Source organism: Conger conger, chromosome 8, assembly GCF_963514075.1.
Source record: "Conger conger chromosome 8, fConCon1.1, whole genome shotgun sequence".
In the NCBI taxonomy this organism is placed as follows: Eukaryota; Metazoa; Chordata; class Actinopteri; order Anguilliformes; family Congridae; genus Conger; species Conger conger.
In genome coordinates, this window is record NC_083767.1 from 17353157 (window position 1) to 17376556 (window position 23400).

Below are 23400 nucleotides of genomic sequence, written 5' to 3' on the forward strand. Positions count from 1 at the left end.
TGCTAGCTCTCGTTCAAGCTTTCCCTTTCCCTTAGTGTTTCTTTTGTGCAGAGTGCAATCAAACATCTCAACAACCCTATTCATATATTTCTTTGCTACTGCACCAATTTATAGTGGACAAAGTCCATGCATGTTAAAAAGACATGCATACCTAACCAAATATATGCTGAAATATGTTACATGAGTATTTAGAAATGACTGAGAAAGAACCTAAATTGAAACAACCTTTGATGCTTTCCCATCGGTTAGCGTGTTAAGCTTGTGTGTGTACATTTCGCCAACGTGCATACACACAAGCCTAAGACACCAACTCATTCCTCTCATAAGGATGGAAAACAGCAAACATTTTTGTACACATAAGTTTCTAACCGTGCCAAGTGATTTCAAAAAATGTGTCATGCCTGGCGGTTCCCGGATCCCTGTCCTTTTCCTTATGTGTTTCCCCAGTTCCCCTTGCGTTGTGTATTGTATTTAATTGTGTGTTTTTATTTTTCTATGTTGTAGGATGGGTTGTGGATCGTGCTTTCCTTCCGGTCCTGGTTTTCCATCACACACAGTCACTCCACTCACCTTGTTACCCCGCTTCACTTCCTGATCAGTTTCACCTGCTTTGCCATCACCTCAATTATTCCATTAGTACGGATTTCAGTTGCCTCACACTTCTCACCATATTCCTCACCCCTCAATCAATAATTCAATTAGCACTGGCACATGTAGAGCATTCACTTCCACATAGTTAGCTATTAGTTAGATTCCCTACGCCTGTCCTTCTTACTATTTAGTCGCAGCTCAGCTTCCCTGCCAGACCGTGAAGTTTATTCATCCAGGTCAAGCGCCTTTTCATGTCCTTATGAGTTATACAGTTTGTCTCCATACCCAGCCTGGTTCCTGCCTGCTTGCCTTCCTGTTCCCTGACAGTTTTGGTTCCTGCTACCCCTGCCTGCCTGTCTGGGGTTTCTGACCTCTAGCTCTATTTTTGTGTACTACTAATAAACACCTCTGGTGAGGAATGCTTACTGAACTGTGGTCTGTGTCTTGGTCCTGTAGCTTTTGGGTCCTCACCAGTCACCCATTGTAACAAAATGTCAATTTCACTTGAATTCAGACCCTGTGACCATTGCTTTGCTACCTCTTCCCAAATTTCCAAATATGGCCCATGTGGTAGTAGTACTGGTGGCTTAGATTCAAAAGGGTTCCCATTATTTGCATTTCGATTGAACCAGCGCATTAGGATAAAGTATAATTTTACTCAGCTATCAATTTAGGAGCCAGAACATGTCCCGGATTACAATGAGAAAGACAAATTCAACATAGACAGGTTGCAACTAGTTTACTTAAACTGAACGCTATTATTTATCCCCCACAAAAGGCCTTAGAGGATCCTTCATACGACTCTTATTATGCATACTGTATTACACAAACCCTGCCAAATGTTACGTACATGTTCATTCATGGCCAGAGTGTAGGTTGAGTATCTTTGTTTTACAATCTGAAGGCATATATTGTGTTTTATTAGTAGGGCAAATCAACTGTTTCCATACTGACTCTGCTTTAAAGCTACACAACATGTTTCCTCTTGTTCTATCAGGAAGATTTAGTTCTCACTATAGTCTCCATTGAATTATGACATTCAGATCCCCCCGATTATCTGAATGAAAAGCCTCATAATACTGTGTACAGAAGCATAGAAAGAAAAACATTGCCTTTTTAAACTACCAGTCTTTTAAACTTTGGAACACGTAATGCACACATCAAACTTCCTGTCTTGGCTAAATCGGTTCTAGCAGGTGACCCATTGGGATCACACTTGCCTCAGTCTCCCACATCCACTGTGCTGTGGAAGATTTATATTTCATTAATAATTCATTATTAAACTGAGATTCTGATTCAGTGCAGTCGTTAAAGACCCTGTGGCATGAAGGATAGTGATCTCTCAGAGCTGTCACCTCACGTCACAAGTCAAACTACAAAATCAAGCTAATGAGCCGCGCTTGGAAAACCAAAGTTCAATTAAATTGTCCTGCCTGTTTGCCAGCCAGCCAGGAAGGAAGCAAACGAAAATGACCAAGTAGTCAGAGAAAAACATGTCTCCACTTATACTGCTGACAGTGGTTCAGCACCCAGAAGTTTAATTGTATGAAACTAACATGTTTTGGCATACAGCTTTCTTCAGGGTTTTTATTTGCTGACAAAGGCTGTATCCCACAATTCATTGGTTTTAGTAGTAGTTTTCTTCCATTGAACATTAACGGCCCTAATTTTGTTTTCTTTTGCTCTCTGCTGCTGCTTCCATGCACCTTGATAGATTATAAAAGTGGCACCTAATAATATCCCAGTGAGGATTTTAATATGATCACAGCCCCGAGGCTAAATCACCTATCAACTCAAAGAATGCTAGCTCAAAGACCAGATTAAATTGGTCCTTAATGAATCATTTTATTTTGGCTAATAATTAAAAGCAATAATAGATTTTTATCTTTCTTCAGAAACACAAATTCAGCAATCATTAGAAATTCACAAATTAAACGTCGCACCGCCTTCTCACAGGTGTAAGGCTTGGGTGATGTTCTATATCGGTCTATATTTGAGCAACACCTCATATTCACAGAACCAGTGCTTTCCTTTTTTTTTATATACAAAAACAAAACCATCTTCAACTCCTAGGAATACATTATGCCCCTGCCTGTGGACATTTCTGCACACCAGCCCTTAACTCAAGTCAAGTATACAACAAGCCCCTACCTTGTACGAACATATGGCTTGCTCCGCACATCAAACTGCCTGAAAACAACTGAAATCCTTCCTCAGTTAGGCATGGACATACTTCACACAAAGTCGTGAAAGAGGGATGATCTACATATGTGAAGATTGGGTAGAATACAATCTCTTCTACAGTGAATAGTTTTATGACTAGGGTTGTGTAATTTCTTCATATTTCAGCAGTCAATTGGTTCTAACCTGCCAAGCTTGTTAACATAATTGTGCCTTGATAGTGCTGCTTCTGAAGATGATGGTAATTTAAAAACTGTGAAGAACTTACACAAAAAGCTGGCAGAATGGCTGACAATAGCTTTGAAACACAAGCAAAGCAAAATGCGACTGCATTAACCACAGGCAGCAATGACCATCTGTTCCCCTGTCTACTGGAAGAGGCCAGAGACATAATCAGCCTTACTGTGGCACAGAGATGGGTAGCATCTAGCATGTCACCTGACATTTTCACATCCTTCTTGTAATGTTGCAAGAACATTTATACAGATTTTGATAATTAAGAGCATTAACTTATCATAAGTATGCTCATTGTTGTATCATGTTTGAATTAAGCAAAGATAAAAAATGAGGAGTAGTTGTTTGAGAAACTGACCTGGCTAGTACCAAAGGTTGCTGGTCTGAATTCTGAATGGGGAACTGCACTGGCCTTGGTCCACCAAGTCACAGATGAGTACAGGTTAGGTTAGGTTTTGAAACAGCGGGTAGCTGGTGACCCACTCATGTAGCTTATGACCAGCTTGAGCAGATCAATAGTCAGACTGGGCAAACGGACATAGCTGGATTAGAGAATAAATTACCCACTACAGCAGTGTCCAGTCTATTTACTTATTAATGAATTGAATCAACAATGAGGATACAACCACTTAAATATGGGAAACCGCAAATTTTCTCCTTCATCCACTCTATTTATTCCACCCCTCCACCCTTTCTTTCGTAAAGGGAAAAAGAGAAGGAAGAGAAGTGGTAGACACATCTGGGGTGGAAAACATTAGTCAGAGCAGGAACTCGATATCGATGACTGCATAGATGAATTGTGTGTTTATAAGTATCAGATATTGTAACCCGCATCGTTTTTCACAATACAGTGGGGGAGCAAGCTGAACCAAGGGAGGTCAGTTAATTAATGCTGTGGTACTGATGCCACTGCAGTGTGTACTGTACAGTGGTACATCTACAGAGCCCCTTGGAGTCACTGATATAGCATGAAGCAGGACTTTTCTCTGGTTTCTCTAACACACTGAGATACATTTCTAAAACAAAAAAGGCAATTATAGCGATTTAAAGGCAGAAAATGGAAATCATTGCTTCCATCTGTGTGGAAAACAGAATAGGTGACTATGTCTGTGAAATACAGAATAGGACAGGTACAGAAGCACACATTCCGAGATAAATCCAAATTGTCCCAGTTCAGTGTTACAAATGTACAACATTGCAAAGATAGAAATCACAAAAATAAATTAGTATATGACTGTAACAGTATGATAGATCAGATCATTGATTCATCAGTGTGCTTAAAATCCTCTCCAATTTGCTGACCACACTCTGTGCGCTCCCTGATGCTGCTAAGGAAACTCTGCAGTTTATTAAAATAGGATGATGGGTTCCAGGAATATTCAATACTATCAATCAGGGCCATTTAAAAATGGTGTGCATAAGCCAAACTCTTTCAACATATTATTTATAACAGTATGTGTAAATAACATATGTATTGCGCATATGTGTAATTAAAGTAGGTGTCTTCTTAAAATATGATAAATATATTATTCCTTATTATTCTGCCTCTAGTGGGAAGCATGTTATCTGTGCGGAAGCAGAATTTTCATCATCATCATACTTTCCCTTAAGAGTACTTCCAGAAACATGGCTATAAAAATGACATCCAGAAGCGTGGAATCTGTATAGTATTGTACAAAATATATTGGACATAGTGTATAATATGTAATAATACAGCCGTGCCCATGGATTAAGAGGGCACTAGTGCAGAAAAGTGTTCTTATCTCAGTCAGCATCAGAGTTTGAGGACTGTGCATGTGAGAGAGGCAGAAGGAGAGAGAGAGGAGCACAGTATAACCTGTTGAAAAGTTATTATTTTAGTCCTGTCAGGGTGAATGGCAAAGTTTTTATTTTATTAGTGTGATTGTGAAGCAACCCACTACTGTTATCTGAAAGTTTAAGTCTACTGCCTACACAGTTTTCGAGATATCGACACCAAACCGACTGGAAAACGTCCAACATGGTCCCGAATAGTGTGTTCGTTCACAGTTTTGTGAGATCTCCCCCGATGAGAGCATGACCAAGGCTTCCTCAGAAAGCTTAGGGACCCCTGTGTTACCGCCAGGCCTGGAATCAGGCCGGCTTTCCGATGTCACGCACTCATTAAAGCCGCACATTCATTTCCTTACTGACAGAGCCCGTTACCCCCCTTCGGTCCGGTGTGCTGAGTTCCCTCTGTTCTCTCTCTGGCAGTTAGGCCACACCCTCAGCAGCTGCATCATAAGGCATCAGCCCGGTCCAGCCAAAGAGGACCAGGCAGCTCAGCCGGGTGTCGGTTAGTTAAAGAAATTCATATCAAAGCCGTCGTTCCACATTTCACCCAATTAGTCGCCCGACATGACCACTTCGACGACCCCTGCCTGCAAAGTTTTACATCCGTCACTGTTTTTTCTCTAAACTCAGGACTTTGAGGAAATTAAGGGCATTCAGTTGCATGTCCCCTTTGGAAAGATTATGGTTATTTTCCAGGACCCATTTTCTCTGAGTCCCCTTGGTATTAATATCTGCTCTCTTCTTGTGAGTGACTGCGTTATAATAATTGTATGGGCAGCCATGAAATACCATTTTTCAAACTTAAAAGTATAATACCAAGCCTACTCTTGAATAGTATGGTCACATGAAAAACTGACTAGATATTATTAACATGAGAAAATGATTGTATTATTATTTTTAAGGACAGTAAGAATACTATTACCAAAAAACATTTTGAAAATTCAAAGGGGTGGATGTCCAGTGAATTTGGTCAAGAGAAAATATTTTACTGATGGTGTGTCTCTCTGCTTTCCAGTGTTTGCACACAAAATCTGGGTGGGAAGAAAATGAATCGGGAAAATTAGCTTTTTTAAAATGTCTTTCTAAACCCAGTTATTTAAAAAGCCATTCACCTTATGGGGCTGTGTACATATGTAACACGACTGTATTTACAATGAGGGTGCACGCGGCTATCACATTTCCATCAAGAACCCAAATGACGTCGTACATGGCCTTAGTCATCATACCTGAATAAAATGGACGATTGTTGCTGAGTCACAGCTGCTTTGTTATAGCCCAGATAGGCAGCGCATGCAGCTGACACTTACATCACTGCTGGCAAACACATCCGGAGGTAAGCTTCACACTGATCCCTCTTAATGGAAGTGCCCATGTGCACTCCCAAATCATTTACCTCTCACTTTGTGTGGCATACAATCGCCTTCTTATCATTCAGATAAAAAAAGCTCTGTATTCGATTCCAATTTGTCATGTTGAAAATTAAAATGGTTACTATGAGGACATTTCCATTTGTTACTTATTGTCAACAGAGTTGCTAAGGTTGAAGGCCTATGTCATGTGTAAGAACAGATAATTGTATTTCCTTTAAAAAAAAAAAGATTTCAAGACCTTAGGTCAGTACTGTGACCCATACTTCAGTTAGTTCACTGCCTACTGTCCAAACAGAAGTCTTACTGTTAAAAGGCATAATACAATATATATGCTGTACCGTTCCATTCAATTAAATTATCCTTGTGCTTAAAAGCTGCTCTGCTCAAACAAGTTTATGAGGTACAAAGGTACACAGAAAACTCAACTGCAGCTGTGGAAAAGAAAATATAAACTAGCAGGCCCTCAAACTGACGGAGGGCTTCATAGATGTAAAGACGTACTTTTGTTAAAGCCAGGCTTAACTGAACAATGCCTTATGGAAACCTTCAGAACATAAACCGTCATAATGTCAGAACATTATCTCAGATCTGAAAAAGTAGAAATCAGAGTTCCCATTGAAATAAGAATCAAAGCTTATCAAGATTAACCCCAGAGAAGGGGTTTATTGCCTCCAAGGGAGAGCCAACTGATGGCTTTGTGAGTCCAAGTCCCATTGATAAAGTCCCTACATGACAGGTGTTTGAAACTCTCTATGTTGCCTTGAAAGAGAAAGGAAGGCGTGTGTTTTTCACAAATGTATCCCTTGTCTGCTTTTGTGTAATTACCACTGATCTCCTAACCTCCATCAAAGGAGTTGTGTCAAAATTAACACTTCAAATGAGACAAGATTATTCTGCTTTTTAAAGATGTCAGGTTTAGGGTGTGTGTGTGTATGTGTTTCTAAAGATTGATTGTCCACCATTTGTCATCATTGGGATGTTAATCTGAAGATTCTGAAAATCCGCTTTGAATGTTATCTGAAAGAGCAATCCATTTCCGCCATCTTATTTGTTTCATTTCATTTCATTTTTGACGTGCAGACAGCCATGACAAATGCCTCACCATCACTTCTGAGAAAGTTGGGTGAGAATGCGCTGTCTGGCACAATCTTCAGTCTGGAGGATAGTTCTGGCTGTGAACATCCCAGACTGCGGATAATGACTTTGTCAAGCCAGCAAACACATGAAGGCTCTTTTAAATAAGCAGGGTGTCACTTGCTTTCACAAGTCTTATTTATTAATTATTTACATATACATATACATATGTTACATATAAATTATTTATTTATCTGTAACAGCTTAAATCACCTTATCACCTACACACAGTCACTTCTCTCATGCAACAAAGTCATCAGATTAGTCAGGTCAAGAATGATCAATGAAACAAACTGATATCAAATACATCACTAATCAATATTTAAAAAATCTGCATTTTTATATGAATCTAAAAATATTAGGGCATGGCAATGCTTCGTTTGATGTGCAATACCTCATAGATGTTTAAACCATCAACACATTTTAGCATTTTTGAGCCGTATTCATAACAAAATACTGGGAAGAATATATTTCTATAATAGGCTCAGTTGAAAGGAACTTGGGTTTCTGGAAGGATGGCTACCAGCCATGTGTTTGGTGCACATCTACACAACAGGTTATGAAAGGCTTAAACATCTGATATGTAGCTGATCCCATCCATCCTATAGCTGGCAGTGCTACTCTGGGAAAGCTGCTCAACATGTCAGTTAAGCAGATGATTATATATTTTTGAGATTAGAGAGAACAGCACAAGCAAAAAAGGTGATTTCCTGTTTAAAACTAAAAGAAGGGGCCTCATCTCACATGAGAAAAACATGCTTACTGGTTCAAAGGTTTGAAACACTGGAAATACATGATATGCATTGAGCCTGCTTTGATAATATGCTGCTGTTATTGCTTCTGTGCCTATTATGTTGAATTACGTCAATGCTCTACCCCAACTCAATCCTATCTAGAACTGTTCCCTTGTTTTTCAGCAGAAATTAATAGTCTCACACATAATACATAAATGAACTATTTATGAATTTATGGATTTGGGCTGCCACCTACTGGTTACTGGCCATTTATTCGGACATGAGATTTTTATACATGTTTCAAATGTGAATGAATATTTGAGCTGAATATTTGAGATACAAATGTTTTTTTGTAATGTATTAATGAAGGTCATTTTCATTCAATCCACTTTGGTAGAGTACATTTTACTGTGATGAAGTAGCCATGGTGCACTCTCGAATAGGACAAAAACAGCCTGTCCCTGGGTCAGTACCCTAGAGGTACAAAACATTGTAGCTCTAGCCAGCAATATATAATTAATTTGTACCCTTTTTGCTTTGAAAATGTACTAATTTGTACCCAAAGAAAACATTACCATACTTTGAGGGTACATTTCGGAAATTTGATCTTTGAACAAAAATGTAGCTCCACTGTCTCTTTATTTCTGAGAATGTATCAATAAAAGTGCTGTTAAACCGCTGTGTGATCACTGTACATTTGTTTGTGTTTTCTTCTTTCTTTCTTAAAATTAACTCTTCAAACAGAGTTTGTAAAGACAAAGTACAATGCTTCTGTTTACTTGTAAATCAAATTAAAAGCTAAATGCTGCTTGAATACAGGTGAATAAGAATATTAAACAAATATTATATTTCAACGTGTCTGTATGGCACAAGTCCACTGGGTGGAGATAATCATGACCACTTTGATAATATGCTTCCATTTGTTCTACCCCAGTGGTTCCCAAAGTTTTTTTATTTGCTGATTGACCTATAGGGATTATTCACCTTCTTAAGCCACATTTTCAGACATTACATTACATTACATTACATTACATTAATGGCATTTGGCAGACACTCTTATCCAGAGCGACATACAGTTGATTAGACTAAGCAGGAGACAATGCAGGGTTAAGGGCTGTGCAGATCTTATTGTGGCTACACCAGGATTAGAACCACCGACGTTGTGTGTCCCAGTCCTTTACCTTAACCACTGCGCTACAGGCCGCCAATTACATATGATATATAATAATTATATATTGCTGGCTAGAGCTACAATGTTTTGTACCTCTAGGGTACCGACCCAGACAACTAATTACATGAAGGGTGGCCTGTAGTGTAGTGGTTAATGTACATGACTGGGTCTGCCAAAATGCCATTCATGTAATGTAATAAAAAGAGGTCACATATGTTGATCAATGGGCTTCTAATTAATAGTTTCGAGTCCTAGTGTAAACATGCAGAAAATCAGAACCCTTTAAGAGTACAATCAACAACAATGAATTTCGATTTATTTTACACAGTGGCATCTGTTGTATATCATTTTCGACTTCTCTCGTCGCCAAATGTTGTGTTGCACTTAGGAAGGGAGAGAACCCGTATAGCGAGATTCAACAACACAACACTTTAATAAGTATAACAGGAACGAAGCACGTCCTTACAGCAGCCATACCCAGCCACAACTCCCGGCAAATCTTTATACCTTTTTACATCCTGTTTCACTTCCCGTTTTCCTGGTCTTACGTCACAAGCATTAAAGGCACAGTTTCTCATTTCTCCAGTTAATGTGCGTACGCATGGGTCAGAGTTTCCGTGGAGGACCGTACATTTTCCCATCAAGTTCGTTTTTTATAAATGCCAAAGTTTGCTTAGAAAGTGGCGTACGCATTCTTTTGTGCCTACGCAACGTTTATAAATGAGGCCCCAGGTGTCTACAGTTTCACCATTTAGGAGCCTATTGATTCACCTATTGATCAGTTAAAAATAAGTTGCCTATTTTATGCAATCACTTGCAATATAGCTCAAGCACAACATGAACATGGGAATTGTATTATTCGTGGCTATGACTGACATAATGTGGTTTAAGATGGTAAATATAGCATATAATTAATAAAAATGTACAGCTTGTTAAAGTTCTGGGATTGCAATTGATAATATGCTTCCATTTGATCTACCCCAGTGGTTAAAGTTGGAACAAAAGCCAGCATACACAGGGGTCCCCCAGGACCGAGTTTGGGAACCACTGATCTACACAGTATATAGGGATGCATGGAGGATTGTAATGAAATCGAATAGGCCTCCTGATCTTTATTTGACTCTGATTGCATAAGGAATATACAAAATATGATATCTACAAACAAATATGATGAACAGAGCACCTATATCAAATAGTTGTAATAAGTGAGACTGATTTATACACAGCACAGCAAGGGCCAATCCGCTTCAGGATTTTGTGCCAACTTCTGCCCTTAATTATTTAATTAGCTAAATAATGTCTTGATCAGAAATTTGTATATTTACCAGCTACAGCTGCAGACTGCGGGTGTATCCTAAAGATTGTACTGTGCTCAAGTACAGGAGTGAACCAGCATCATTTCTAGAGCTGTCATAAAAATAAATTAAGGTAATTGGTTGAACAAAAACCAGCTTGCAGACCCAAAGTTGTGCACCCCTGATTCATAGCTTTTTTGAGGTTTCAACGAAAGAGGAAATACGATTTGGGAAAGTGGGACATATTACATTGCCTTTCTAAACCGTACTAAAGATTATGAGTGAACCTCAAGTAACAGTAAACATGAGATTTAAATCTGGAGACTGAGATAGCCATTGCAGAACATGGCTCTTGTTTTTTCTCAACCATTTCTGTGTTGATTTTGATGTATGCTTGGAGTCATTGTTCCTGTGGACAATCTAAGTCCAAGTCTCAGCTTCCTAGCAGAGGCAACCAGGTTTTCTGCTAATATTTCCAAGTACTTTGCTGTGAGGTGGCAGTGCTACCCACTGCCCCATCCGTGCCGCCCAATATAGTTCCTTTAGACATTAAATTGAATTGTATTACAAATTTCACTTTGTTTAATTGTATTTATAATAATTGTTGGGGGTGCCAATAAATTTGGCACCTGTGATTTTCAGAAAAAATTAGATCACTGAATAAAAAACATTTAAACAGGAGAGAAAATATATTGGGGGGTTGGGGGGGGAAGTATGTTTGAACATGAATATGGATCATTCTCCATGTTGTGTATTATATGCAGCCCTCCATTTGCAAATCATTCTTGAGCCCACTGTAGTAGAACAACAGTTCTTATTGTTTGTGTGTGTGCGACTGTGTGTGTGTTTATGCGCATGCATGCATGCTCATGTGTGTCCTGATATAAGCATCAGAGATGCAAATGATTCATAACAGCCAGGCCCAAATATCAAATTCAAATTTTGTTATCAGGAGTGAAACCAATATCAGAATCTGCTTTCAATATCAGCTGTCTGATTTGAATTTAATCTGATAGAAAGTACAGTGTGCGTATAAGATTTTTAAAACGAGCACCACGCTCCGCTCACCATTTTTCTTTTGACAGGAAGCTCTGTGGGCTCCACAGTCACAGGTATTACGCAATCCTGTTCTGAGTCTGGTCTATGAGTCACTCATAACTTGATGCAGACTAAAACCCCACATTTATGCAAAGAAAGACATGCAGCCCTTATGGGGTGCGGCAGTCATGCCCTGTCTGCACTCATTGGTCTGTCAGTGACTAATGTGCAGTTGTTTTCACTAGCCAAGACAAAGTTGTTCTAAGCTGTAGAGTTTAGGTATCAGACCCCAACACGCAAGCATATGACCACTCTTCCAGTCCCATCAGATTACTAATTCAAAAGTGAGTTTACTGTAAATATAAACTCAACATTGTATCAGCTCAAACTTTTCAGTTGTTTAGCCAAGAACCTTCTGTTCTAACATTTTTTTAATCACTTACTATTTTATTTATTTTCTTTGCACATTCCTTCCCTGAGTCTTACATAAATATGTGTATAGGAACAGAGCTCAGAAGAATTTGAGCAGAACATCCTGCAGCCAAGTGATGATTCTCCCTTCCTCCAGCACATAGTTCACACATACAACTTTCACCCCCCCCCCCCCTCTTTTTGGCATGGCATGTATACAGTACCACCATTACATTACATTACATTACATTACATTATTGGCATTTGGCAGATGCTCTTATCCAGAGCAACGTACAACAAAGGTTTGTACAACGACGTACAAACCAGAGGAGTTTATTTGAGCACCAAGCAAGAGAAAAGGAATCTAGACCTGTGGCTACAAGTCAATTGCAGATTCTATCTACCACTGCACAGACACACACACACAGACACAAAAAAACTTTTAGGTGACTCAAACCCGCAACCAGGAAACAGGAAGTCTAGAATGTGATGACAGCAGGGGAGGAAATCAGAGCGCTGAGGCACGGTGCTTGCTTGTATGAGAGAGGTGAGGGCCAGAGGAAGAACAGTGAGATGACCTTGTTACTGTTTGTGGGGCTGCTGGTGGCCATTCTGGCCGGAAGAGGCACAGGTAAGTGTGGGTAATTTATTTTACATGTCTGGAGAATTAGGGTGTCAGTCTGACACCCTTTCTCACCCTGACTGAGAAAAAAGAAAAGCAATCAAATGAAAAATGAATTTCTGAAATGTTGGCTGTTGCTGACAAACATTTTTTTCCAGTTGTATCATTTTACACGTCTGACATTGTTGTTTACCAACCCTGCTGTAAAAAATAGCTGAAACTAGGGTTTGAAACAGCTGGCAGCTGGTTGACCAGCTAGACCAGCTAACTGACCAGTTTGACCAGCTGGTAGCTGGTATTTCAAGCTGGTCCTAGCTGGATTTTACACTAGGGAAATATAGTACTGATCATTGTATTTTCCTTCAAGTTCTGTGAGAATGTTTGTGTGGATTGAAGCGTATGTGTAGGAGGCGGATATGGTGTTGCTCCTTTATCTGTGAAATGGACGTGTAAAGAAATGGCGATAAAAATCAGCTCAGATGCTGGTTCAGTTTCACAATAACGACTAAACAACAAATGCTTTCAACCTCAGCATAGGCAAGGGTCACATGAAAATATGATTTATTTTGGTTTCATTTGTATGACTGCTCTCTTCTACGCACCTGCAGGAGAGGTCACTTGTGAGAAACTTTGTATCACATCGTGAGAAGAAAAATCTATCAGACAGCAGCTGTGAATCAGCTGTCATCACAATGTTTCTTTTTTATTTTATGAATGAATATGACCGACAAACAGAAGTATTTTATATAAACTGAATTACACAACATGGTGTTGTAATTCAGTGAACTCCTGTTTCATCCTCTCCTGTGGCACTAAGAGTCTCATAAGTTCTGTTCTAGCAGAAATCACTGAGGAACCTGAACTTCAGGAAAACCCAGATGATAAAGACAACCCATTCCTCCTCTCGATCTTCACAATCTTCTTCTTTTACTTGCAAATGGTTTACCTCCGCTAATCACTCTGGTGCACGAGTCCCTAACAGAGTTCTTGATGCAATGCATTGTGGAAATAAAACCAGTTGAGCATTTCACCCCATAATCGTGTTATTTTAAAACATTTTAAACCAGAGGCAGAATTGCAGTTGAACACATAAATAATTGTGTTCAACCGAGATTAGTATTTTTAACCTGCAAACTTTCTGTTGCTCATGCGAGAGGATAAGACTGGGTAAAATTCCATGTCAGAGTTCTTGTATATCCAAATAATATACAGTACTGTGCAGAAGTCTTAGTCACCCAAGACTTTATTATGTACATGTTTATTTTTTGTGTGTGTGTTAGTATAAAAGAACACATTTGAGATTTCCAAATATTAATTTTCCAAAAGATTTAATTTTACAGAGACATTTTTGTATTTAAATAAAAAAAGTCACATATTACTGTGAGAAATTGACTACTTTTTACAAAAAAACTTGATCAAGGCTGTCTGAGATCAGAAGCAAGGAGCCAACCAAAGTCTGCAGAAGAACTGTGGCAAGTTCTCCAACATGCTTGGAACAACCTCCCTGCTGATTGCCTTATAGAACTGCAGGAAGTGATCTCAGAGAAGTGATGCAGTGTTAAGTTTTAGTGGTCACTAAAAAATATTGATTTAATTCAGTTTTTAACTATTCTGCCAAATTACTAAAATGTAATGTAAAATGTATAGTATATTTATTTAGGACCTTTCATTGAATTATTTTTGAAAGAATCTTATCTGTACAGAATGTTATACAGGACTTTTGCACAGTACTGTATATTTCACAGTGGTATAGCTGCACTGTGATACTGTGACATTTTAGATGACACAGGATATGATGGTCATTTCCTTGTGCATATAACAACAATAATTTGAACCTACTTCTGTAGGTCTTATGCTTGTCATCCGTTCCCTTGCCTCAGCAACCAGATCTGAATGTAGTTAAAGGAGCTATTCACTTACATACTGACACTCACTAGATTAATCTCATTTTAGTGTTTGCACAAACCACTGGGGAATCAACGCTTGGACATGAAACCCCAGAAGGTAAAATAAATGTTTCATTTCACCCCTTCTGCTTCTTTCTTTTCTTCTGAAGTATTTTTGAAACCCCTGCTGATCATGTGTTTGTCTACAGGAGATAATGATGACACTGAGTCAGATGATCTTGACGCAAGCAATTTTGAGTCCTCAGGTGAAGTGAATTATGGGAATAAACCAATTGGACATTTTAATTAATTGTTTGTTTGTTTGATTATTCATACCCGTCAAGCCTAAGTCGAGAGTGTCATTTAACACATGAATATTGATTTGATTTCAGGGCAGTTCTATGTTTTCTGTCATGCTAGATTATCTTGTATGTAATGGATGCACATTGTTCTTTGAGTATTTCCAATATTTTTCATGAAATATTGCCCTGAAGGTCATTCCTGTCAAAATGTAAATGTTACAGGAAACGGGCGAGAAGGAGAAGACATTTCACAGGCAGGTTGGTTCAGCCAAATGAAGGTCCTCATCTGCTTTCCTGACTCCTGCTGTCAAGTTGCCATGTTCCTCACAGATCTAAAATGTCCACTGTTTAAAATGAAATCACACTGCGATAATTTAGCATTGACAAATCACCAGATTCTGTGCTAGTTCCTAAGAAATACAATATCTTTCACAAAATTATGAACTCAAATTACATTATTTCCTTCTCTTTACAGTTAAACTGTTTAATGATACGAATGACTCATACGTTCACTGCGGAGCTGGAAATTGTCAGTTGGGCATCATCATCTTAGTTATAGTGGTTCTGCTTATAGCAGTCGCAGTCGCCCTTGTGATTTTTCTCTGTCAAAGAAGAAAGAAAAAGACTGTTCCTTCTGGTAAGCAATTCATTCCAGAGTTTACATGACAGGATAAACTTGCTAACATACTGATCTGTGGTAACGTCCCTTACCACAGTAGTGAAAAGAAGTCACATATTCATGGTAATTTCAGGCCTCCTTTATAAATCCTCAATGTAACACATATTTTTACATTTGCTTAGTCTACATTTTAATGTAAAACAGTTGGTAGGTAATGAAAAAGTAACAGTTGACTCAATTCACTACTCAAGGTCACAGGCAATGGATGTCGCAATTAGATCGACCTTCCAGGCAAAACACCCCATTTATTTCAAACTCATATTTAGAACATTTGGTCTCACCTTTTAACCAGATGTATGATTGATACTTTGTTTGCCTTTTTGCAGAAATAAAAGAAGAGGAAGCTTTGACTACATGTGATGCTGGAACAGCACCAACGTAAGTACATTTCATATTTTCATAGAAATTAATAAGGGGGACTCCGAAGAGGCTTTTCCAGAAAATGTGCTCACCAGTGAAGGCCAAGACCTACAGTAGTTTGGAAGTGTCTTAGGTTTGTAGTACAGGCCAGCAGGTAGCATGGAAATTTATTTTTGGTTATTGCATGGGTAGAGATAACACCATGATACTGCGAGAGACACAACTGGTGATTTTGGATAGGCAAAGATGTGTTAAAAATATTTTTAAAAGAAATATTTTTGGATTTGCTGACTAACCCGATGGTCTAGAAATAAATCCAGCTGTACCAGTGCCCTTGTCTTACTAGTGACCCAAGGGATCTTCTGGATAATGTTACACATTGGTGTTCAGCTAGCAAGCCTACAAGCGATGAGAAGTGTGTAGGATAAAAGCAACATTCACAAAATGACTAATGCTATTTGTGACATTTTTCTATTGGTCGAGTTTCTGAAGTAGGGCAGAGCCTGATGTACTTTCCACTGCGGGTGAATGCAGCATAAGATGGAAATTTATTCTGGAAGTTAACTACCCACCAGAGTAGTGCCATGCAGGATCTCACGTCGTTATGGGCAACTGTAACTGGACTCCTAGGTCCATACAGAAGTTTTGTGTTTCATTTGGCAAGAATGCCGCAGGCCGGAAAAAATACTTGCTAGATTCTGACAGTAGGGGGCAGATGCATTGCATTTAGGGGTGACTCGCCACATATATATGATTGCTTAGCTCTGGTTTGGATTTATCATTGCATCTGGGGGAAAAACCTGCTCCTTCTTAGCTGGGAAAATATTAGTTGATGCACCTCTTGATTTATAATGATCGTTATCTCAATTTATGTAGAAGCTTTAATGAAATTCCCATTTGACTTTTATTCTTTTTTTCTCTGGTACCAGGCAAAATTACCCATAATCCTTGAGTTGTTTTTTGCACAACAACCACCAAGTGGCAAATGTGAGCACTCTATGCCAGGCTGTCATGAGCCCATGTGATGGATGAGGTTGTTCACTGAACAATTCACAGCCATCAGCAGACATAGCCGAGTAGTGAGATAGTAGAAATTATCGACATGCATCATATGTTAAATTATTAAATGCAAGACATTCAAATAATATATAAATAAAAGAAATATGAATTTGGCACTGACAGAGGGAAATTGTTTTCCGATGACAAACTAACTCTCTATTCTCATAGAGAAAATGTTTCAAAATCTTATTAGCAAACTATTACATGACCCCATTATCTAAACAATGTGTATTAGGCTAATATAGTAAAAATTAAATATTGATATTTTTATTTTAAAGTTTGTATTGCTAGACCTACATTATAGGTCTACATTGCAAGGTTTGAGTCTTTGATAAGAGGTATTTCTTTGATGACCATCATGATGTGGTCAGGGCACATTCATTTGATTGATTTATACATGCACATTTTTACTGTTCATGGTGTGACTGAAAAGGACATCTATCCATCATAAATAATTTGGTTTTAAGGCTTACAGAAACTTTCCCTCAACAATACGACTTGAGTGGTAGGGTCTGAAAATTTAAGGGAAACTACCGGAGCTAATTCAGAGAAGAGATTCTCTTTGATGTTACTGTATGTTATCAAACCGTTTGTGATTCTTTGGCTGTGGGATGTGACCTTTGTCCCTTCCTCATTTGTTTATTTATGATAAAGGACAAATCTTGAAAATTATGTTGATAGACTGCCCCCCCCCCACCCCCACAGACCAATGTTTGATGATGACATCCCCTCAGTTCTCGAGCTGGAGATGGAAGATCTACAGAAGTTGGCTGTGAATACAGACAGTAAGTTCTTTGATACTCTGAGGCACTTTATGAACCCTTACATAAATGCAGGGACAGTTGAATTTTCATGTCACATCACCTGAAATTGAAGTGCAGTACTCTTGTAAGAATGGATAGTTAAAGATATCCTTTCACATCCTTTCGCGAGGTTACTTTTACTGCCTTTTGCCTGGTGATTGACCTTCTGCAGAAGATTTATACATTCCTGCAGTTTCTCCAAAACACACATGGAGGTCCATCATCACACTGTATGGATTTAGAAAAGTATGAAAGCTTTTTGGGTTTTTTCATCCAGCAATCCTAGTCGCTTTAACAGGTATCTTCAACACATCAACACATGTTCATCTGTATACATTTTAAAGGGAGCAGAGAAGTCTGGATTTGGCGGTAAATTTCTCTCTTGGTCTCTCTCTCTTTTTAACCTTTTGCCTACTTCTTACAGTGAATAGCGAGGTTTCAAATGGAACACCGATTGTGCCTTGAGATCCACCATCCACAAGCTGACAGCTGAGACCTTTGAGGAGAACCATTACCACTGATCAGCTAGAAGTTACCATAATGCTGAGGGAACACAGATTTAGGATACTGTGAGATTAATTTCTGGTAGCATGGTTTTCACATACTATGATGACATGACAGTCCTGCTCTATTTTGAGAAGGTGCATCTTCTTAGTGAAAAAGACAAGTATCAAATGTGCCAGATTCAATTTGCAGTTATCTGTATATATTTAGTAAATTTAAAGTTTATATAACTTTTTTCAATTGCAGTTGTATCTTCAGGTTTACCACAAACTCTTCTACTTCGTCTAGTAATGGTGTAATTGTTTATTGAACTTGAAATTCGGAGTCATTACAATGTTATATTTATACACGAAATTATGCCTTTATGTTTTAATAAAGTATATTTTCTTATACTCTGTCCCCCAGAGGTCTGTATATTAACAATCTACTGTGAAGATGGCAGCAGCCAACTCTGGCACCAATTAAAATCTGAAATCTGTAAAAACCTAACCTACCTAATTCAGTCAAATCACACACATCTATTCTACCACTGTGGGGAATGTATTCTTGGGCACACTTTGGGCCCGTTAATACCAATCAATCATTGCTTGAATGCCAAAGCATAATTGAGTTTGGTTCTGACCATGTGCCACCATCTTCTAATGGCTACTTCCAGCATGATAATGCACCATGGATCTGAATCCAATAGAATGCCTCTAGGATGTGGTAGAACGGGAGATTTGCAGTATGAATAGGGAAAATGCCCTTTTTACATATCACAGGTGAGCATCGTCTGATGAAACAGATCCACAGTAAAACAACAATACACTTGAGTTTAATGTTCTTATTTATTTTATATAATAGAACAAAACAGCCATTCAGAGAGAGCAGGTAACTGTTCACTTTCAGTATGCTGCTGTTCAAGGACACATCATGCCCAGTTCCAAGTTTGAGCTTTTAGCTCTACCAAGTATAGCCCACTGCCAGGAGTGTTGTTGGTGTCATGTGTCAATTTCAGGGGGCAGAGATATAGCCCACCAGAAAGAGACTGACAGCAACCGTCATGGTTTGGGACAGAAGCACCGTGAAGGAATTTGTTCAGGAAAATCCAGGGGCACCATCTCAGATTAATGGCACAATTAAAAATCTGGTCATCTCTGCTACGAACTGAGACTTGGTCATAGATAGATTGTCCTGTGACTTCTAGCCATTTCAGCCATAAATTCTGCACTTCTTGATCGCATAGATGCTTGAACATGAAACATATACTGTATACTAGCATTAAGCTTACATTAGGTGACTGTCCTAAGTGAATAAATCCTATAAAATGAAATAACACCTGGCCCAAAACACCAGATCATGTGCAGTCTGGCCAAATCGCCAAAATAAACCCATGAACATCCGCTAAAAAATGTATTTTTCTTTTTATTGCAAGAAAATAATATAGCCTACAGATCAGTTCACAGGGACATAAGGTCCGCTTCTAATGATACCGAACGGATGACAGCCCTCTTCTGCAGTGACATGTAGACCAACAAAAGTAAACTTGCAGACCAGGGGAAAGCCCCGGGTCGGGTGTAAATGGCAAGTGTAAATGGGTCAACGTGGGTTGATCCCATGTTCAATATAGTTTGTACATCCTGCATTGTGTGTGAGAAAGGGATATCAAACTGTCTTTGACTTCTTTCGGCTATAGGACATTCAGGTTACAAGTGGCCATTTGGTCTGTATTAGCGTGACATTGATCAGTATTCACAGTGATACATTCATGGATTGCCTGGCAAAGTACACATTATAACATTTCTAGGCATTTTCCCTGCTTGGTAGCCTGTGCTTGTACTTGTGCATCATGAATTTAATGCTTCCTGTTCAATAATTTAAAGAGAACACATTAATCGTTCAAACTGACACTCTTGTTGATCAAGTCTCCACCTCAGCAAAGTTATAACTATACAGAAGGCAGAGAAACAAAACTCTGTGCAGCTTGTTATCACTCTTGTCTCAATAAATATATAAGGGAAGGCAATAGAGGTGTTAACACCATGTAAATGCTTAGGGGTTTTGACCTGCATGAATTTTCTGGTGCCTATTTAAATTAGATTTACAAACAAAGAACTTCCCACATTGTGCACATGTGTAGGGCTTTTCACCTGTATGAATTCTCAGATGGATGTTTAAAGCAGCTTTTGTTAAAAAACACTTCTCACACTGATCACATTTGTAGGGTTTTTCACCTGTATGAACTCTCTGATGGACGTTTAAAGTATCTTTCGTTAAAAAACACTTCTCACACTGACCACATTTGTAAGGCTTTTCACCTGTATGAATCTTCTGATGAATGTTTAAAGTAGCTTTCCTTAAATAACACTTCTCACACTGATCACATTTGTAGGGTCTTTCACCTGTATGAATTCTCTGATGGATGGTTAAAGTATCTTTAATTAAAAAACACTTCTCACACTGACCACATTTGTAGGGCTTTTCACCTGTATGAATTCTCAGATGCTTATTTAAATTACTGTTCTCAAGAAAACACTTTCCACACGCCGTACACTTGTAGGGCTTTTCACCTGTATGAATTCTCTGATGGATGTTTAAAGTAGCTTTCCTTAAGAAACACTTTTCACACTGATTACATGTGTAGGACTTTTCACCTGTATGAATTCTATAATGGATGTTTAAAGCAGCTTTTGTTAAAAAACACTTCCCACACCTATCACATTTGTAGGGCTTTTCACCTGTATGAATTCCCAGATGGATGTTTAAAGCAGCTTTCCTTAAAAAACACTTCCCACACTGATCACATTTGTAGGACTTTTCACCTGTATGAATCTTCTGATGCTTATTTAAAGCACCTTTGTCATGAAAACACTGTCCACACTCAGTACACTTGTAGGGCCTTTCACCTGTATGAATTCTCTGATGGATGTTTAAAGTAGCTTTCATTAAAAAACACTTCTCACACTGATCACATTTGTAGGGCTTTTCACCTGCATGAATTCTCTGGTGCCTTCTTAAATGAGATTTACGAGAAAAAAACTTCCCACACTCAGTACACTTGTAGGGCTTTTCACCTGCATGAATTCTCAGGTGTATAAGCAAAGCAGATGAATCAGCAAAACGGTTCCCACACTGAGAGCACTGGTGGGGGTTTTCACCTATATAGTTTCTCTGGTCCTGGATTAATTCTGGTGTCTTTTTAAGGCATCTGACATGCTGGGTGGAACAGTCCTGTTCTTTGGCGGGTTTTTTGTGGTTTGGATTTAGCTCTCCTGCACATGGCCATGGTTCAGTCTGGCCTTGGGGAGCATCAATAGCTCCATTAAGCACAGTGTTCATGGGTTCACTCACTAAAATCTCACTGGATTCAAACTTCACATTATCAGATTTAATGTCAAAACATTCTATGTCTTGCAAGACACTGATGTGTTCAGCCTGAATGTAGCCTCCATCATCAGTCTCTGTTTTGATTTGGTCTGTAAAGTCAAGGCTCTCAGTCTTAAGATACCCAGTGTGTGGACAGCCCAGATAGGCTTCTGTTTTTATCAATGACATGTCTGTGTGGTGCACAGCACTGACCCCACTGTGTGCTGTAACACACTCCGGGTCCAGTGTGCTGAGTCCTGGGGCAGTACACTCTGTCTCTGACTCTGTCGTATGCACAGACTCCAGTCCACTGAGTTCCTCTTCTTTCGGTCTGATCCTGTGCTGCTCAGTGAGCTCTGGTAATGTCAATTCAGTGTCTTGTCTCAGGCAGACTCCCCGCATCATATTTCTGTTTAAAGGTGTGCAGAAGTGAAGCTCCTGGAGGGAAAAAGTGGAAGGGATTTAGCCTTAAATTGGTCTAACTGCATTAGCTGACAAATGGACATATTTAAACACATTTTAATCACCAATTTGTTAATATAGAGTTATATTAAGACACCTGCAATGTAGCTCTACCAATTTGGAAGAGAAAATCATTTTTTGGGTTTTATTTTTGAAAATCAGATTATAATAACAATGCAAACTTCCAGGATAAATCTTTAATTGTAAACTTTGTTCTTTATTTTAACCGTAGACTTTGTTAATGGATCATTAATGGTGCGCATGGTCTTATTTGTATTCAATCCTTTTTGTCATGATTAAATGTTCAATCAAATGGTCACATGATATAAGCTACGGAAAGCAACAGAACTAAAGGTTTCATTTGTATTTGAACTACAATACCATTGAAATCCCACAAACATTCCAAATCCTGAGAAATATCAATATGAAAAATCCGCTTGAAAATCTGTTTAATCCGAACTGTCCTTTTTTTTCAAAGAAAATCCAGTAATTTGTCGCGTGTAATCGGTTAAAACCGACGATGGCGAGCCTTACCTATTGCGGAAAGCTGGTGAATTTAGAATTACGGTGTTACTTACGAGTCGTGGGTAAATAAGAGGAAGAGAAAAGAAGAGGAATGGAGGATCTCCGAGGCCCAGCTCGTGCAAAATGCGCGAGATTCAAAGCGGCGAAATACAGCTCTGACCGGAATTGCATTAGTACATTACGTTACATTTTATTTGGCAGACGCTTTTGTCCAAAGAAACGTAAAAAACAAAAAGTCTACGCAAACACTGCAGCACTCCAGGCGCAGATGAGACGGCTTCAGAGCGGAACAGAAACGGGGAGGTCCAGCAGCCCGGCGGTCAAATGTATAGGTGAAGAAGCTGAGGCCAGGAACTCACCTAAAAAAAGGTTCGTTACCAAGGTTTAGTAAAACAAAAAATCAGAGGTAGTGGTCCCTGGTGTCGCCAAACTAAAATATCTGGCTGGGTGGGTGGATGGTAGGTCTAGGCTGTTATTGGTTCCTCAGAGTCAGGGGGCCAGGGAATGCCATTCTCGAAGAAGCGCCAGTGGTTACTCGAGGTATTGCAGTTTTGTAAGCCCCTGGTGCCAAAAACTAAATTTCCCATTGAAGTCCAATAAAAACTAAATATATTATTTTGGATCGTACTTTTGAACTGTAAAATGTGAACTAATTACTCTCTAGTGAACAATTCATTTTCTGAGCCATACAGAAGAAGATGTAGGATTTATTTAATTCCAATTGGGTCCTTATGGTTTTACGTCACACACTGCACGCACCTGTTCACGGGCACACTCGCGCATGAACGAGTATGAATGAGGCCGTGATTGACTTATCGACTGATAAAATGAAAAGTGTTGAGAGAGAGTTTCCGTCGCAGATCGTTTCTCAGCCCGAGACCA

General features: G+C 39.0%; 3 protein-coding genes across 5 annotated transcripts in view; 2 read left to right on the plus strand and 1 right to left on the minus strand.

Moving 5' to 3' along the window:
* The first annotated feature begins 12473 nt into the window (after positions 1–12473).
* Positions 12474–18578, plus strand: LOC133134595 (transmembrane protein 154-like). Its single transcript, XM_061250804.1, has 8 exons — positions 12474–12602; positions 14547–14597; positions 14689–14745; positions 15004–15039; positions 15257–15418; positions 15787–15838; positions 17585–17664; positions 18107–18578. The coding sequence occupies exons 1-8, from the start codon at positions 12545–12547 to the stop codon at positions 18145–18147; spliced, it is 537 nt and encodes a 178-aa protein (XP_061106788.1). The 5' UTR covers positions 12474–12544; the 3' UTR covers positions 18148–18578.
* Positions 18579–18994: 416 nt separating this feature from the next.
* Positions 18995–23182, minus strand: LOC133134830 (zinc finger protein ZFP2-like). Of its 3 annotated transcripts, none has more exons than XM_061251301.1 (2): positions 22878–23182; positions 18995–21969 (listed from the first exon to the last, which is right to left on the minus strand). In XM_061251301.1, the coding sequence occupies exon 2, from the start codon at positions 21934–21936 to the stop codon at positions 20218–20220; it is 1719 nt and encodes a 572-aa protein (XP_061107285.1). In that variant the 5' UTR covers positions 21937–21969; positions 22878–23182; the 3' UTR covers positions 18995–20217. The 3 variants fall into 3 exon arrangements, with proteins under 3 accessions (XP_061107285.1, XP_061107286.1, XP_061107287.1); XM_061251302.1 differs by lacking the exon at positions 22878–23182 and adding an exon at positions 22572–22871; XM_061251303.1 differs by lacking the exon at positions 22878–23182 and adding an exon at positions 22528–22871.
* Positions 22593–23400, plus strand: part of tapt1a (transmembrane anterior posterior transformation 1a) — a 42167-nt gene continuing 41359 nt past the window's right edge. Inside the window, exon 1 of the mRNA XM_061251305.1 lies at positions 22593–22887. The gene's annotated coding sequence lies outside the window, so the exon portion shown is untranslated. The remainder of the gene's footprint in view (positions 22888–23400) is intronic.

What these genes read in the sequence shown, in the direction of transcription:
- LOC133134595 (XM_061250804.1), top strand. Translation starts at nt 12,545, where the DNA reads ATGACCTTGTTACTGTTTGTGGGGCTGCTGGTGGCCATTCTGGCCGGA. An exon ending in TCTGGCCGGAAGAGGCACAG is followed by an intron (nt 12,603 to 14,546) that starts GTAAGTGTGGGT and finishes ATCTCATTTTAG; the next exon opens with TGTTTGCACAAACCACTGGG. An exon ending in GAAAAAGACTGTTCCTTCTG is followed by an intron (nt 15,419 to 15,786) that starts GTAAGCAATTCA and finishes GCCTTTTTGCAG; the next exon opens with AAATAAAAGAAGAGGAAGCT.
- LOC133134830 (XM_061251301.1), bottom strand. Translation starts at nt 21,936, where the DNA reads ATGATGCGGGGAGTCTGCCTGAGACAAGACACTGAATTGACATTACCA.